General features: G+C 55.8%; 2 protein-coding genes across 2 annotated transcripts in view; one reads left to right on the top strand and one right to left on the bottom strand.

Moving 5' to 3' along the window:
* Positions 1–16,491, top strand: part of LOC108516852 (cadherin-23) — a 421,574-nt gene that overhangs the window by 320,489 nt on the left and 84,594 nt on the right. The window contains exons 28-30 of the mRNA XM_017854517.1: positions 2,525–2,673; positions 14,077–14,137; positions 15,384–15,532. Coding sequence (XP_017710006.1) covers positions 2,525–2,673; positions 14,077–14,137; positions 15,384–15,532 — 359 coding nt within the window. The remainder of the gene's footprint in view (positions 1–2,524; positions 2,674–14,076; positions 14,138–15,383; positions 15,533–16,491) is intronic.
* Positions 1,562–9,650, bottom strand: CUNH10orf105 (chromosome unknown C10orf105 homolog). The gene is made up of 2 exons (XM_017854546.1): positions 9,455–9,650; positions 1,562–6,191 (listed from the first exon to the last, which is right to left on the bottom strand). The coding sequence occupies exon 2, from the start codon at positions 6,184–6,186 to the stop codon at positions 5,785–5,787; it is 402 nt and encodes a 133-aa protein (XP_017710035.1). The 5' UTR covers positions 6,187–6,191; positions 9,455–9,650; the 3' UTR covers positions 1,562–5,784.

Genomic DNA, 16,491 nt, shown 5'->3' with positions numbered 1-16,491 from the left:
GATCTCATGAGACTTATTCACTCCCACGAGTACAGTATAGGGGAAACTGCCCCCATGATTCAATTATCTCCCACTGGCTCCCTCCCACAACACGTGGAAATTATGGGAATATAATTCAAGTTGAGATCTGGGTGGGGACACAAAGCCGAACCGTATCAGTTGGTGTTATTCTTCAGCTCACATGGTGGCAGGTCATTGCCCCAGCCTCACCCGTGCACATTCTCAGGTTCAAGTGCAGCAGCAGGGAAGACAGCACTTGTCTCTTTCCCCTCCCTGGCAGAAGCCCTCAGATCAGCTCTAGATAGATCCATTCTGCCCCAGTGCCCATTCCTGAGCCCCTCCATGTGGCCGGGGAAGTGAGATGTGCTGATTACTTAGGCCTAAGTCACATGCCCATCCTTGGAGCTGGGGGCAGTCCTACCTACCCAGCATTCCAGGCCTCAGAGCCTGGAAGGGAGGGTCCACAGGGAGACATTCAGGACATGGCCTTCCCAGGGGAGCACAGGGCAGTGCTCATGGACAAAAACAAGGGGTGCCCACTGCAGCCTTGGAGGCCATATAAGATTTCAGTACACGAAGAAGCAGGGAGGGCATTTCAGGCGGGGACACCAGCCCATGCAAGAGCATGGAGGTGGGAAAGCGCCCTGTGTGCATCAGCACATGTGCATACACTGCAGCTGGCCCATGGAGTGGCCCACACTGGGGAAGGGGAGGCTGTGACCAGGCAAGGCCGTGTGTGGAGGCCTAAACATTGGCCAAGAAGTTTAGTCTTCGGTCTCTGGGCAGCAGGGAACCCTTGAGGGCCCCAGAGGGGAGGAGTGGTAGGATGAAGCCTGTGCCGCCAGGTGCCCCTGGTCCTCGCAGGAAGTTTGCAGTAGCTGAGTAAGAAGGGAATGAATTCTCTGGGCCTCACTCTTTCCAACCATCCATCCCTTCCCAGCCTGCCCATGCCCAGATGCCTCTGCCCTCTGCCCTGCTCTCCTCCCCTCTTGGGATGGCCACCCACCCTCTGGAGACTTGTTATCACCCCTGAGTCCAGCCTTCACATTGGGCATTGGCTGGCAGGAGGAGAGGGCTTCCGCCAGCCTTCCAGGGAGCCTCCCCCACACATACCAGTCCCAGCCAGAGCAATAAGCCAGCCCCCAAGGGTGGTGGGAGGCTAGTCTGGAGAGGAGCTTCGGAGGGTGAGAAGACCTACCTCCAGTGAGCAATAGCACAGCCACATATGGTCAGCTGGCCTGGGGAAGAAGCTTGGAGTCACCCTAGGCCTCCAGGCTACTCCAGCTGCCTGCACTCCCCGCTGGGGTGACTACTCTTGTCTGGACGTGCAGCGCTGGTTACAAGCTCCTTCCTCCAGGGAGGACAACTCAAGAGCTGCCCTGGGGCTGAGTGAGTGCCCCATCCTCACCACCTCCCAGCCCTGGGAGGTTCCTGCTGGGAACTGGACGGACACAGTCTCCGGGTACCTTAGGCTTAGATCCCAAGCAAAACCCATGTCCCTGAATGCGGAGGGGATGTTTGTTTGACCTATCCAATATTTTATAAAAATGACCATTAGTTGTGAACATTTAAAGATCAGGAGATTTTATTTAAAAGCTCAGATGTTCAATCTCTCATGAGAAATCAGAAGATCTGGTGTCCCTGGGCCCACATTCTGCCTGTCAGCTGTGGACTGGGGTGGAGGACAGCTGCCCCTCGAGCAGGGGCCCATCCAGGTGTTTGACCCGGGTGCTGTACCCGCCAGTCCCTGACAGCAGTTGGCTTTTTGCTCTTAGTACCTGTATCTGCATCCTAAATTTGCCACAACAAACTACCACAAACTTAAAACAGCAGAAGTGTATTCTCTCCTGGTTGTCAAGGCCAGAAGTTAGAAATTAAGGTGTTGGCAGGGTCATGCGTCTTCCAAAGGCTCTAGGGAGAATCAGTCCTAGACTCTCCCAGTTTCTGGAGTTGCTAGGCATTCGGTGGCTTGTGGCAGTGTAACTCCAGCCTCTGCCTCCATCTGCATGTGGCCTCCTCCTCTCTGTCTCAAATCTCCCTCTGCCTTTCTCTCATAAGGACACTTGCCATTGGGTTTATGGGCCACCCACATCGCCCAGGATGATCACTTCTCAAAATCCTTACCATAATTACATTTTCAAAGGCCTTTTTTCCCAAATAAATTAACCTTCACAGGTTCCCAGGGATTTAACATGGGTCTGTTTTTTGGGAGCCATCATTCAATCCACTCGAGTGCCTCGGTTACCGCCTCCGTAAAATGGGGATGACAGTAAAGTGCCTGCTTCGTGGGTTGCTGTGAGGACTGAATGGGTTAGAAGAATGGCTGGCACATGGTGTTACCTAAGTATTAGATACTGTTAGTGTTATTCCTAAGCTAAAAAGGAAGTTACCCCTTGCAAAGGCTAGGGCAGATGGGGTGGAACAGGGCACCTCTCTGGCTGGTGCCCAGGAGTGTGCAAAGGCGCAGGAAGCGTGTCCCTCTCTCAGGCAGCTGCTAACACCTGTCTTCCTTCAACTCCCACAGACAACGGCCCTGTAGGGAAGCGGCACACAGGCACAGCCACCGTGTTCGTCACTGTCCTGGACGTGAATGACAACCGGCCCATCTTTCTGCAGAGCAGCTATGAGGCCAGCGTCCCCGAGGACATCCCCGAAGGCCACAGCATTGTGCAGGCAGGTGGCCCGTGGCTTCTGGGGCAGGTGGTGGGCTGGAGGAGGCGGGGCCACACACAGCCCTGAGGGCACATGCTCAGTGGCACCAGAGATGGAAGCAAGTAGGGGCCGAGGGTGGGTCTGCTGCTCTGGAAGGTGCTGTGGGGAAAGGGGAACCCAGGCCCCCTCCCTTCCCAGGGAGTCAGGGCCCCCAGGTTGCAGAGCTGAGGATAGGGCTCTGGCTCCCCACAAACAGAAGGAAGCCTTGGCCTCCCCCTCCGTATCTCCTGCCCCACCCAGAAGTGCCTTTCAGTGTAGCGGGGAGAAGGAGATGTCACAATTTCCCGGAAAGGAGTTGAGGAGAGAGCCAGGGCCCAGCAAGGCCCAGAACAGAGCCGCTTTCACAGAGCCCTTGGCCGAGGCTCCCCTCTTGGGAAGTAAACAGGCACAAGAAGAAAGGGCTCCTTTGCCCAGGGAGCAGGCACAACAGCTCCAAGACTCAGAGGGAGAGAGGGGAGGACCCTGAAAACTATTTGGGTGCCCCCCCCAACCTCTGCCCAGAGGCCTCAGTTGCTGGGTGGGGAGGGAGGACCGGAATGAATGAGTCTCTTTACCAGCTATGGGATTTCCGACTCGGAGGCTGAGCCAAACAGCGAATCTGGGCCTGCCCACTGGGGCAGCCTCCTGGGCTTAGGAGGGACAGAAGCGTGGGAGGCTGGCAGTGCTCCCCTCCCTGCATCGGGACCAGGAGGAGGGCAGGAAAGGGCTGGGGAGCAGGGAGCTGACTCCCAGAAACACAGAGAGCCCAGAAAGCCCTGGGGATTTTCGAGAGTGTGGTGGCTAGCTCCAGAGGGAGGAAGGAGAGGGTTCTCTCGATCAGGGCCTCAGCTTATAAGGACTTGGAGCATAACCCCCTGGCCTGGTACCTGAAACCCAATTGAGGGCACCTCCCCCTCCTGGGCTTTTCCTTCTTCAGGCCTCAGGGCAGCCTCACCCCCTACCCCAACCTCCAGGGAGAGAGTGCCTAGTGGCCAGCAGGGCCTGCTGGTGGGGTGGATGGCTACAGGCTGAATCCAGCCTGGGATGTGCAGGGAGGCCCCAAGGGAAGCAAACCAGGAAGAGGTTACTGAGCCAGAAGGGAGAAAGGAACAAAACCCTTAGGGAGGAGGCCTGCCCCACTTTCTAAACCCAAAGACTTGGTTTCTATTTACACAATACTACTCGTACTGAAATCCTAGAGCCAGCGAGTTAATACAGGGCAGCGCTGATTTCTCCCATTTCTCAGGGAGAAATGCAGAGTCTCAGGATGACTTCTCCAAGGTCCTCTAAGTAAGTTTCTTGTGAAGTTGGACTCACTTTTTGAGATCAGATTGACTTGGAAGGATCAGTGGGCTTCTCCAATAGGGCCTGCTTGGAGAGAAATCTTTCTAGGGGCATCTGAGGGAAGATGAGGCTCTGTGTTGTGCCGGCTCCCACCAGGACTCCTGCCTCAGAGGGTGGGGACACCCCCAGGCTGGGCCACTCTTCACTCTGTACACAGAAACCTCATACTTCTGTGCACAGAACTGGGGAGTTCAAGTGAGGGGCTGGACAAGCTCCCAAGCTGGTAGGAAAGAGAAAACATAGACAAGAAGGACCCACACTGCCAAGAGAATGTTCCTTGTCCTCCCCAAGAGAGGTAGGAGACAGTAGGGGCAGCTCCAGGCAGGAGGGCTTCACGGAGTGGGTGTGTGTGAAGCATAAGTCACAGTTAGTGGGTGACAGGTTGTTCAGTTTTCTTGGAGTTTTGGATCAAGATGAGGCTAGAAAGATTCACTAGAGCCAGCTCCCAGGGGGCACTGCACACTGGGCTGAGGAGCTTTGGCTATGTCCATTTGGCACTAGGGAGCCAGTGAAGGTTTTGGAGCTGGGGAGTGGCAAGCCAGAGCTCACTCCTTGGGAAGACTTGGCTGGCTGAGCTGTGGGTCACAGCAGGATGGGGGTGGGGCAGCTTTGTGATGGGATCCTGGCCAGCTGACTGGGACAGGAGCTGGGCAGCCCAAGTCCTCCCTCTGCCCACCCTTCAAATTTAGGACCTGACCAAAGTGTTTAACCCTGGCGTTGGGGTGAGAGGTCAAGGGTTTGGGATTCTGAGACGCCCATCCTGGGGTGGGACTGCTTTGACAGGTAGTCAGCAAAGCACTCACCAAAACCATAGATAGCATCGCTAGTGTGGGCCGGACCTGAGACCCCACCTGAGACCCCACAGCTGTCCTGAAGAGATCTGGACCATTCCACCCTCAAGGAGGCCGCTGCTTTCCCTAGGTGAGGTGTGGAGCTGCTGTGAGCTGTCCTCCTCCAAGCCCAGGTGGCATCACCTCCAGCTGCTGGAAGTGCCCTGCCTCTTGCCACTCTGTCACAGCACCCACTCTGGCCTCTGAAGGGAGCCTCCTTATTTATCCTCAGTCCCTTCCTGATCGATCCCAACGTGGGTGCCCTGAAGAGGGGCCACCAAGATGGCTGCCAAGACCGTACTTGGAGAGCCCCGCTTGCTCCTCCTCCCAGCCGGCACCCAGGCATCTGATCCACCAGGAGGGAGGCAGCTGCTCCCACAGGCAGCACCAGGCAGATGCTGGCAGCATCCAGGAAACCCAAGGAAGGGAGCCCCGAGGTTTTGCCCCAGCACTGGGCCAGCACAGATGGCAGGACAGTGCCTTGGCCCCGGTGTAGGCTGAGCATTTCACTTGGCTAAAGAAAACCTTTGCCATTTGGCAACTTCTGCAAGCTGGGCTTTGGCACGTGGAGGGCAAGGCTTCTGTGGCGAGCGAGGGTGCTGCTTCTAGGAGGTGGTTACAAGCCCCAGGTTGTACCCTGTGGAGCCTCAGGCCAAAGGCCCAGATGACCACGAGTGCTCATCTCTTGACCAGAAGTCTTTCATCAAGCAGCAGCTAGGGGGTCTGCAGAGAGGAAGGTGCTCTTCTGAGGATCTTTAGGGAAGGGCACTGGCCTGGGCATGCAAGGAGCTTCAGGAGTGAGTGTGTGGCCCAGGCTGCTTGGACCACTGTCTTCCTGCAGCCTGCAGCACCAGTCTCTGAAGCAGGAGGATCTACAGGTAGACCTTGGGAGTGTGGGGGCATGTGTGTGGACACCCCGTCACATCTTGGTAGACTCCGTGCAATCACAGTGGCCGTGGTGGTCGTCGGGGCCCGGCAGGGGCCGTCGAGGGGCGGTGGGCCAGCCACCGCGGAAGCTGTGCAGGGAGAGGCGCAGGGAGCCCAGGCGCTTCCAGAGCCGGAGCTGGGGCTCACTGGGGCTCCCGGGGTGGTGGGGCATGCACTCGCGAACCCTGCGGCGGCTCGGGTCCAGCGCGGCCGGCTTGCAGAGCGTCATGAACAGCAGACAGGTGGCCAGCAGGAGGAAGATGCAGGCCAGGGCAATGAGCATGGGGAGGGGGTCAGTTGCCTCTGCAAGGGTCCCAGGAGTAACGGGAGCTGAGAGAAAGGCGAGGGGGCTGATGGCTGGGGAGCTGTTGAGGCTGGGGCCCTCTGTGCTCATGGCTCCTGCAACAGCAACAGGACAGAAGCTCAAAGCCAGATCAGCTGGACCCAGGGCAGCGGGTGCAGGGGAGACTTACCTAAGGAACATGGATGGGGTGAGGCACTGTTAAACTGGACGGCATCATAGCCACATCACAGGTTAGGACAGCGAGGTCCAGAGACATGACAAGTCTAAGCGAACACACAGCTGAGCAGTGATGGAGCTGGGCCCAAGCTCAAGCCCTCTTCCTGCTCCACCCCCTGCTCATCTGACATGGAGACAAGAGGGCAGTGCCTGTCCGCCTTTTCAAATCAATCCTCGTGAATCATCACAGGGTCTTAGGCCTGGAAACTTGGGACCAACTCCGTCAATAACTTGCTCTGTGGCCAGGAGCGAGTTATGGATGGCAAGAGGCTGCAGCTGCCAGGGTCCCTAGCAGTTATCTAATGCCGAAGCTGCAAACTGGGGGCCCACAGGGCCCAAGGACCACTGGGTCCTTGCTGTGTTTTTATCAATTTAATTGTGAGTATTTTCAAAATAATAACAGATTTCACAAAAATATCTGGGTGCCTGAACTCCCTTGAAATGTCAGAATTTCACCACTGGCACTGGCCCATGCTCCTGCCTCATCCCTGTGTCTGGGGTTGAGCAGCCGCTGCCCCCTGTAGACAGGGCACTGACCTCCCACTCCCCACACTCCCCCACAGGCCCACCACACACCTTATTTCACCTGCCTGGCTCTGTGGGGATTCCTGTGGCTGCTTCCCAATGCAGTCCAACTTGCTCCCATGACAGGTGGGAAACTGAGGTCCAAAGAGGGGATTTGGCATTAGGGAGCCAGTGAAAGTTTTAGAGGTGGGGAGTGACAAGCCAGAGCTCACTCCTTGGGAAGGCTTGGCTGGCTGCATTGTGGGTCACAGCAGGGTGGGGTGGGGCAGCTTGGTGGTGGGAAGGCCAAGACCATATTGTGAGCCAGTGGCCAAGTAAAGGCCAGAAGCAGGTCTCCTGACTCCTGGCCCCCACGGCCTTGCCACGCCTCTGGCCCCTAATCCTTTCTGAGCTTAGTTAACTGCTCTGGGAACAGGTGGGAAATATACCCACAAGGAGTTGACAAGAGGGGCTGGAAACCCCCCAGGGACATCATGCACCTGACAGGGCATTTCCGTTCCCACTGAAGATCATCCCATTAGATGCAGTGCAGCAGATAGTCCTTGTCGATGGAAAACCAGGCTGAGCTTTTAGCTCAATATGTCTGGGGTGATAAAAATGCTCACAGAGCCTGGTCAGCAGATAACCATGGCCAGAGGGTACAGATGAGCAGCGCCACCTGGAGACCACTGACTGGGCCCTCTCGAGGAAGTGGAGGGGCCTCAGCCCAGACCGACGGTGCCAATGCCAGAGTGCAGGCCCAGTATGGTCAGCTCTGTCAATTTCCCAAGAGAAGCCAGAAATCTGGATTTTTTTAAGGCAAACATTCTAGATGTTTAAATGTTGGCAGCTAATTTAAACTTGTAGAAGGCAAGGAAGAAGAGAGGTGGGGTGGGGGAGAACACAGCAAAAGCCAAATAAACTTGATTTCAAAATAATGTGAAACGAATTTTCAAATATTTGAAACACTACATAGGCCAAACCAAACACATAAGCAGAGGGCGTCCAGCTTGCAGGTCAGCATGTGTGATCTTTAAATTCTACTGACGTGGACAAGCAATCCCAGGGTTTCTGATAAAAAGTCATGATTTCCCTTTGACCTTGGGGGTCTTTCCTTTTCCTGAGGGTGGGGGATAGCAGATTTTCCTCCTTCCCAACTAGCAGCTTAGAGAGCAGTTGAGTTTCTAGCACGGAAGCTCAGGAGGAGGAAAGGCGTCAGGTCACGCTCAGAGAAGCCCTGCCACAGGTAGCGGGGAGGGAAGCGGGCCACCTAGTCCCCCACCCGAGGGATTCCTGTCCCTACCCCAGGCACTCACCAGCAGTCGCAGGACCTCACTCCTGGCTCCCCGTGCCCCGTCGACTGAGGGCATGCAGAGCACCCCACCTCCCACCCACTCCCCACCACAACGCCTCCCAGCACTTACAGGCAGAAAACGACCCCTCCCAGCGCCCGGCTGGAAAGTGTGATGCGCGTCTAGCTGCCCAGGGCCTCCGCCTTTGCGGCATCAGGCCTAGAGAGCACTCTGGCGGGGCAGCTGTGCATGGGTTGGTCTTTCCTTGAGTCTGAGCAGGGAGGAGGGACGGGGTGTGCTCACTGCCCACTCTCGTGGGGAGAAAATCAGCCATCCCGCTCTTCTCGATGCTTGGCCGGGAATAAGAAAACGGCAGCCTGAAACAGGGAATGCCTCAATCCTACTAGTTCTAATGTTATTTCAAGGCCTTCAAAGGAATCTGGAGACCCTATTGGGTTAGCAAAGAGGATCTAGGCTTCAGGCCTTGGGACCTGCTTTAATAAAAAAATAAGTGAGCCAGGCATGTTGGCTCACACCTGTAATCCCAGTACTTTGGGAGGCCGAGGCAGGAGGTTCACTTGAGCCCAGGAGTTTGAGAACAGCCTGGGCAACATAGTGAGACCTCATTTCTAACAAAAAAAAATTTTTTTTTAATTAGCCAGATGTTGTGGTATGTGCCTGTGGCCCCAGCTACTCAGGAGGCTAAGGCAGAAGGATCATTTGAACCCAAAAGTTTGAGGCTACAGTGAGCTAGATTCATGCCACTGTGCTACAGCCTGAGTGACAGAGCAACACTCTGTCTCAAAAAAAAAAAAAAAAAAAAAAAGTTAAGTGGAGTTGTAATTAGCATCTGAGTAGTTCCTGTGGCAACGATCCTAAGTGCTTGAAAACAACACGACACCCTTCCTGGAGCACGAGGCAAGTCCAGATGCCAGGCCCCTTGACACCCTCTACTGACCAACCAGCAAAGGCCAGCTAGTGCTGGGAGCGGACGCCTTGCCCGGACCAAGGCCAGGAATCATCTGGAGGGCAGTTGAAGCCACTCCCTTCCCACTGGAGCCAGGGTACACCAGCAGGCCCTGCTCTGGACATATCCCTGCAAGCTCAGTATAGAAACCTCCTCTTCCCTTGGAGTCCACAGAGCAGGACCTGCTGTGGGCAGAGAAGACCGATGTGTGGCCTCGGGCTGGTCCCTACCCCTTACTGGGCCTTGTTTCCACTCTCTACAGAACCAGAGGACTGCCTAGGTCTGAACACACCCTCACATTCTCCCAGGAGTCCCTCAGCAAGGGTCTCCACCACACTTCCCTCTCCAAGCCTTCTCCTGCAGTCCCCCAAGCACTCACCTCAGAGCCAGACCCCAGCTGTCCCGAGCTCCGTGGAGACGTCTTCTCAGCTGTGGAAGGGAGGCCCGAAGAGCCCTGGGCAGTGCCTGTGACCCCAGCCCTGCCCAGGCTCTGCTGTGCCCTGCAGCCCTCGGTCAGCTTGGCCAGCAGAGTGGCCTCCCCGTCACTCCCCAGCTGGACCTGGCTTTGTCTGGAAGAGTTCGGGCTCTGCCTTGGGGGAGGGGATAGCTAAGGGAGAAGGGATGGCAAATTGGGAAGAAGGAGAGGGGAGCTGTCCAGAGACTCTGGGGTGCCCCCCCCCCCCCGCCTTCCCACCTCCTCGCTCCAGCCTGTCTCCTTGGAGCCTTCTCAGGGGTGGGGGACTCTGGGAAGACGCAGAGGGAGGGCTTTACTGCCTCTGTGGCCCCATGGCGCTCACCTTCCCCTGCTGGAAGTTTGAATGGTATGGTCGGCGGCAGCCAGCGGGTCGCTATTCTGTGGCTGCCAGCCACCAGGTTACCCGGGAGAGAGGTTACCAGCCGTGGCGGGAGGGGAGCAGGCAGAGTGCTGGGCCTTGGCAGCCCCTGAGGCCCCTCTTGCAGCGTCCCTGGGCCCCACTTCTTCCAGGCTTTTCCCTCGGCTTCTAGAAAAGCACCTTTCCTTTGAAGGTGTCTGGCTACAGAAGCGAGGGGTGAGGGGCATCTTCAAAGGTCAGGGGGATCCCAGGGCAGAAAGCATAGGAGTGAGGGACTGCGAAGGCCATGCTCCCCACAGTGTGGGTGAGCCACAGGAGACCTTCCCCGGAGGCTCTTTCCAAACCACACACACACACAAACACAGACACACACAAACACACACAAACACACACACACACACAGACACACACACAAACACACACACACACAAACACAGACACACACAAACACACAGACACACACACAGACACACACAAACACACACACACAAACACACAAACACACACACACACACAAACACACACACACACAAACACAGACACACACACAAACACACACACAAACACAGACACACACTTCCCTCCCCCAGCCTTCTTTCTCCCCAGAAGCCAGAGCTTCCCTGGCAACCATCCGCCTGCTTAGGAGCCCAAATCTTCCGCAGCTTCCCCACCAGGGACCTACCAAGCTCCCAGAAGTGCAACTCAAGACGGGAGTCATGGCTCTGTCCAAGACCTGAGCCTCGGACCCATTCCCTTTTTTGGAGCCCCAGTTTATGGTTTTTAGCTCTTCCCTCCTGCCCTTGCCCACAAAAGGAGGCACTGTCTGCCAACCCCAAGATGGACAGGAGCTTTCCTATGGGCTGTTAGGGCTGGAGAGGTCCTCAAGGGTCATCTAACTCCTCTTCTGAGAGAAGAGCCCCGTCTTCTCTCAGATGACCAAACTGAGGCCCAAAGAGGTGTGACCTGCCCAGAGGCACCCAGCAAGGGAGTGGTGGGGGACTTGGTGTTTTCCCTGTGCCGGGTGGGCAGGGGCAGGCAGTAGGCATCCAGTGTAGGCAAAGCATCCAGCCCAAAGGTGTTCCCAATGCCCAGGGATTCCTGCCCCTCCCATCACAGCCTTCACTGCCCTCATTTTCCTTAACTTCCTCTTCTAAAACCAACTGAACACTTCATCTGTGGCCCCCGTTCCTCCTGAGATGGCAGAAGGCAAAGCTTCCAGGGTGGTGCAGGCTGCTGGAGCAGGGAGGCGTCAAGGAAATCTCACCATGGATAGACACGCAAGGGCATGCTCTGGGCAACGTGGCTCTCTTCCCAGTCCTGAGCCCTTCCAGATCTGGACAATTGAAGCACCCTGTTACATTCCCTCCACCTGCCAGCTCCTAAGATTTCTCAGGGAATGGGGAGAGAAAGAACTGCAAGGCAAGGGGCAACCCAGCCATCCCCAGCTCTGGCATAAATCAAGAGGGCTCCCTGGAGAAGGTGGCATCACTCATGTCAACCTTTACCACACATCCCCATGCTAGGCACCAGCCAAGATGCTTTGCAGGATGACTTCTGATCTTCCTCTCAACCCTGCAAGGTTGGTCATCATTGTGCCCAGTCTAAAGATGAGGAAACTGAGGTTCAAGGGGGCTAAAGTACTTATCCATGGTGCCATAGAGAGTAAGTGACAAATCCTAAATTCATGCTTGGGTGTGCCTGACCCAGAGCCCTTGCTCTTTTTGCTCCAGTGTACCGGTCCTCCTCCCCACCGTCAACATGCTCATCAGAATCCTCAGACATGCTTACAGCAGCGTCCGGGTGTGCATCGAGCCGGACCAGGCCAGCGCCTGCTGCAGGCTCCTTGCTCTCCCTCCATACCACCATGTCTGTGTTCACCGTCCTGTGGAGGCTCCAGGGCCTCAGTGCTGCTGATTGAGGCTGTCATTCCACTCTTCCAACCACAGCCCTCTGCTGTCCCTGCATGAGCCCTTCACTCCAGACTGGGGTCCCAGTTCCTTCCTCAGCCTCCCTAGCTGCCTCTACTTCAACTCACACTGTTTCCCAGCACAAATGTTCCTCCCACCTCTCTCTGCTAAGCCAGGTTTCCACCATCCTTCCAAACCCAGCTCCCTGCTTTGGAAGCCTTCAGCCAATCCCACCCTCACTGTTTTCTTGATCTTTGCTAGCAGGAACCCATCCCCATCTTCTCTGCAGGTTTGTCCAGTGAGCAAAGATAGGAAACCCTGCATTAGGGCTTTGGGTGGCAAGAAAGAAAATCCATTCTATATTATCTTAGGCAGGGCCAGACATGGTGGCTCACACCTGTAATCCCAGCACTTTGGGAAAAGCCAAGGCGGGAGGATTGCTTGAGCTCAGGAGTTCGAGACCAGCCTCGGCAATATAGCAAGACCCTGTCTCTACAAAAAATTAATAATAATCTAGGCAGAAGGAGAAGTGTACTGGAGCAACACTGGGATACCCCACAGAATCAAAGGAAAAATCAAACAGGGAGCGAGGCAGAGATGGGCTCCTGGAATAGCTGGGCCCAGGGATGCAAACCAGGGCTGAGTGTTGTATGTGTCCTTCATTTGTGCTCACTGAGTGTCAGCCTAGTTCCTCTCCCTGGAGCTCTGCTTCGAAGTCATTCACATGTTTGACCCTACTGTGTGCCAGGATTGTTGTTCCAGAGACCAGGGATATCACAGTGCACAAAGCCCTTTCTTCCTGTGGGGATATAGGCAATAAACAAAGATAGCATGTATCAGAGGGTGACTGAGGGTAGGGAAGGCCAGGACATTGGAGTGGGGGCTATAATTTCATATGCAGTGCACAAGGAGGGTCTTAGGAGAAGATATTTGAATAAAGACCTAAAGGAGATGAGGGCATGAACATGCAAATATCTGGAGGGAGAGCTTGCCAGGAAACAGCCAGGGCAGAAGCCATGAGGCCAGCACACACTTGGTGTTCAAGAAACAGCCAGGAGACCAGTGTGCTAGGGCAGTTAAGAGGAGAGAGTGGTGGGAGGTGGGGCCCAGGGGTGTGCAAGAGAGGGGCTGTTGATATTCCCACATTTTACTGCTAGAAAGACTGACTCAATCTCTCTGGGCCCAAGGTCAACAATCCCAGAGAAGGATGCAATTGGCTGAGCTTTGATCAGGCACCTGGTCCTGGACCAATCCCCTCTGACCATCTTGGCAGGGTCAGGAAGAAAATGGCAACTCCCGTGCACACCACAGGGCTGAAGTGAGAGGTGGTGAGACAAGGAGGGGTAGACCCAGAAGAAGTGGGAGAGCCTAGGGTTTTACAAAGCAATTCACCACAGATCCGACAGGACGACATGTCATGGGAGGTTCCAGCCTCTTCCTGCACTGCCCTGGGAGAGTGGGGGGTTGTTCTCCACTTGTTTTGGGTGGACAGTGGGTAAAGTAGGTATTCAGTTGTTGGCTTGACAGGACTCACGTTGGGGTCAGCTATGGTTCTGCCAGAAGCCTTGAGGCTGGACTCCTTGTAAAAAGGGCTGAGCACTAGGCAGTGTCTCAGAGTGACAACAACATCCCCCCCACACACAAGCCCACCAGAGGCAACACATAAACACATAAGCCTGAGGTGCAGCCATGCGGGCCGATCTGAAGCTAGCCTGGGGTGATGGTGCGTGTGAATGAACATGGAGCACTCACGTGGGAGGAGGGCTCCTGGGCTTCCACGAAGTGACCTTTACAGTGCACAGTGCTGGCTGGGACCCAGTGTGGCCAGAATAGCTTCGGGCCAAGGAAATGCAGGCAAGAAGCAACCCTGTTGTCCAGCCACCCTGGGAGAGGTTCCTGGGCTCTGAAAGGCTGCCAGGTAGGGATGTGGAGGGATGGGACAGCCTGAGAGAGCCTTGACCCAGCGAGCTGCAGTGCCATCTTTCACCTGCTCCCCCGTCCTCCCTGTGAACCTGAAGGAGGATCAGAGGCAGAGCTGGCCCTGGACAGGGCCACAGGGGCCTTCAGCGGTTGGACATCCTCATGGGGATCAGAAAGACACACACGTCCCCTTGTCTCCCACACCCCCAGCCTCTGTGGGAGACCGCTGGTTTTGGCAGGATGGGGTAGGATGCGTGAAGGGAAGGAAAGGGGGTCTAAAAACCTCTTATCTCCCTGCTGGGTGGCATTCAAGAAGTAACTCATGTCTCATTCTCCCTCAGCTGAAAGCCACAGACGCGGATGAAGGCGAGTTTGGGCGTGTGTGGTACCGCATCCTCCATGGTAAGTGAGGCTGCCCTAGGATGGGGGGCCACCCTCCTGCCTGGGCGAGGGCAGAGCTTCTCTAGGCTTCCAAAGGTCTGAGAGATGAAGCCAAGAAAACCCCCAGGGCTGTACACATGGGGCAAGGCCAGAGGGAGGAAACAGGGACATTCTCCTTATTCACACAAGGTGGGTGAGGGAGCAGCTTTTTTGATTATTTGTTTTTAAGACGGAGTCTCCCTCTGTCACCCAGGCTGGAGTGCAGTGGCGTCATTTCTGCTCACTGCAACCTCCACCTCCCGGGTTCCAGCGATTCTTGTGCCTCAGCTTCCCAAGTAGCTGGGACTACAGGCGCGTGCCTGTAATTTTTTGTACTTTTAGTAGAGACGGGGTTTCACCGTGTTAGCCAGGATGGCCTCAATCTCCTGACCTCATGATCCGCCTGCCTCAGCCTCCCAAAGTGCTGGGATTACAGGCGTGAACCACCGCACCCCCAGGTAGCTTTTAATTGCCGTATTCCTGAAGTCCCTGGTGTCCTGCAGAGCTTCCCAGAGCTATGGCCCTGACAGATAGGGCCCAGAGACCAGGACAGCCCCCAGCAGCACACTCCCCAGGAACTGGGTCTCAGTGGTCCAACCAGAATCTGGTGCCCATCCCTGAACCAATCACTATGGCCAGGGAATAAAGTGTGCTAATCCTCCCACTTCTCAAATCAGGGGTAAAGTCACTGCCCACAAATGTTATGGACTGAGAGTAGAAAAGAGTGGATCCCCAAAGGAAAATCAGGGTGCTGTGCCCAAAAGATAGGGGAATGAGTGCTGGACCAGCGCTGAGATGTCCACTAAATCCTGGATTCAACCACCCACGGAGAATTTGGTTTCGGTCCCTGTTTTTGGAGTGCCCCAGCTTCTTCTGAACTATTAAAAAGGCCTCACACCGCCCACATCTGTGGGTGTAGGAGCAGGGCGAGGGGGACCAGCAGGAGCCCCACCTGCTGGGGACCATCAGCACCAAGATGAAGGCTTTCAGGAAAGAGCTGCAGGCCTTCCTGGAGCAGGAGAACCACTCTGGGGATGGCCTATCTGCCTTGCGCCACCTCACAGAGTCCTCCAGCTTCCTCTCCACTGTGACTTCCGTGTCCCAGAAGACCCCCATCCTCCTCACAAAGAGGGAGCAGGTGAACTTCTGCCCCCAACCATGGCAGGCCGGCACAGCAGGAGACTTCTGGGCAGGGCCGGTATTCCAGGGGGTCTGTCCCTCCACCCAGGTAACCATGGCAACAACTTCCGAATCCATGTCAGCAATGGGCTCCTGATGCGAGGGCCCCGGCCCCTGGACCGAGAGCGGAACTCATCCCACATGCTGATAGTGGAGGCCTACAACCACGACCTGGGCCCCATGCGGAGCTCCGTCAGGGTGAGTCTAGGGGCAGGCTGGGGTGCTGACCTCAGGACGGGGCCAAGCCCGCCGCTAGAACAGAGAAGCCCATTAGTTGGTGCCTGGGTGTGGGCAGGGCCACCACCAGGTTTAGGAGCTGAATGACATCTGGGGCTAAGGGTTCGGTGACAGGTGCCCAGCCTGGGACTTGGACTTGTCATTTTGCTCTGAGTCTGTTCCTCCAGCTGTGGAAAGGAGTCAGTGATAATGATGTCTGTCCTAAGGGATGAAAGAGGTATCCTTACTGTACTAACCGCTATATCCACAGAGCTCTCTAGGGTAAGTCAAGGAAATCTCACATGGGTGATCTTGGAGGTACAGATGCCAACCTCATTTTACAGATGAGAAAACTGAGGCACAGAGAAGTTGCTAGTGATAGAATCAGGCCTGGAGCCCCCGTCTTCTGAATCCAAGTTCAGTGCCCTTTCCAGTGAAAGTGACCCTAACATATTCCAGTCACCTCTCCCAGCTGCCTCATCAAATGTATTCTTTTCTGCCCAGCCTCACCTGTGCAGCCAAAATCAAATCAGCCTTAGTCCTCCCGAATGGCTGAAAACCTACACACAGATGCTCCCACTGGTTGTGTTATGTGCACTACTACCAGCAGGGGGATGACTGAGATGACCTCTCAAGGCCATCTCACCCCCACCCCTGCACACTCAGCCACCCCCAGCCCCTTCCCCTAAACCAGTGAGTCAGACCCGGGACATTAGGAGTAGGAGGGAGATGGGAAGAGTCAGGCGGAGCAAGCAGGGACTTTCACTCAGAACTGAGCGCCCCGCTCCTCTTCTCAGCCCCGTCTCCACCCCTGCTTCCCCCAGGCTGGAAACAATGAGCAGTGGTCACCGGGTACTCACGATCACAAACACGATGGGTCTGACTGCACAGGGGCTGTGCTGGGGCGGGTGACTCAGCCCTGACCCAGCTCCTGCTGACAC

The sequence above is a fragment of the Rhinopithecus bieti genome, unplaced genomic scaffold, assembly GCF_001698545.2.
Source record: "Rhinopithecus bieti isolate Rb0 unplaced genomic scaffold, ASM169854v2 scaffold_36008, whole genome shotgun sequence".
Lineage (NCBI taxonomy): Eukaryota > Metazoa > Chordata > Mammalia > Primates > Cercopithecidae > Rhinopithecus > Rhinopithecus bieti.
This window is presented reverse-complemented; position numbering and strand designations above follow the sequence as displayed.

Coding starts and splice junctions, on each gene's coding strand:
- CUNH10orf105 (XM_017854546.1), bottom strand. CDS start 6,186: ATGAGCACAGAGGGCCCCAGCCTCAACAGCTCCCCAGCCATCAGCCCC.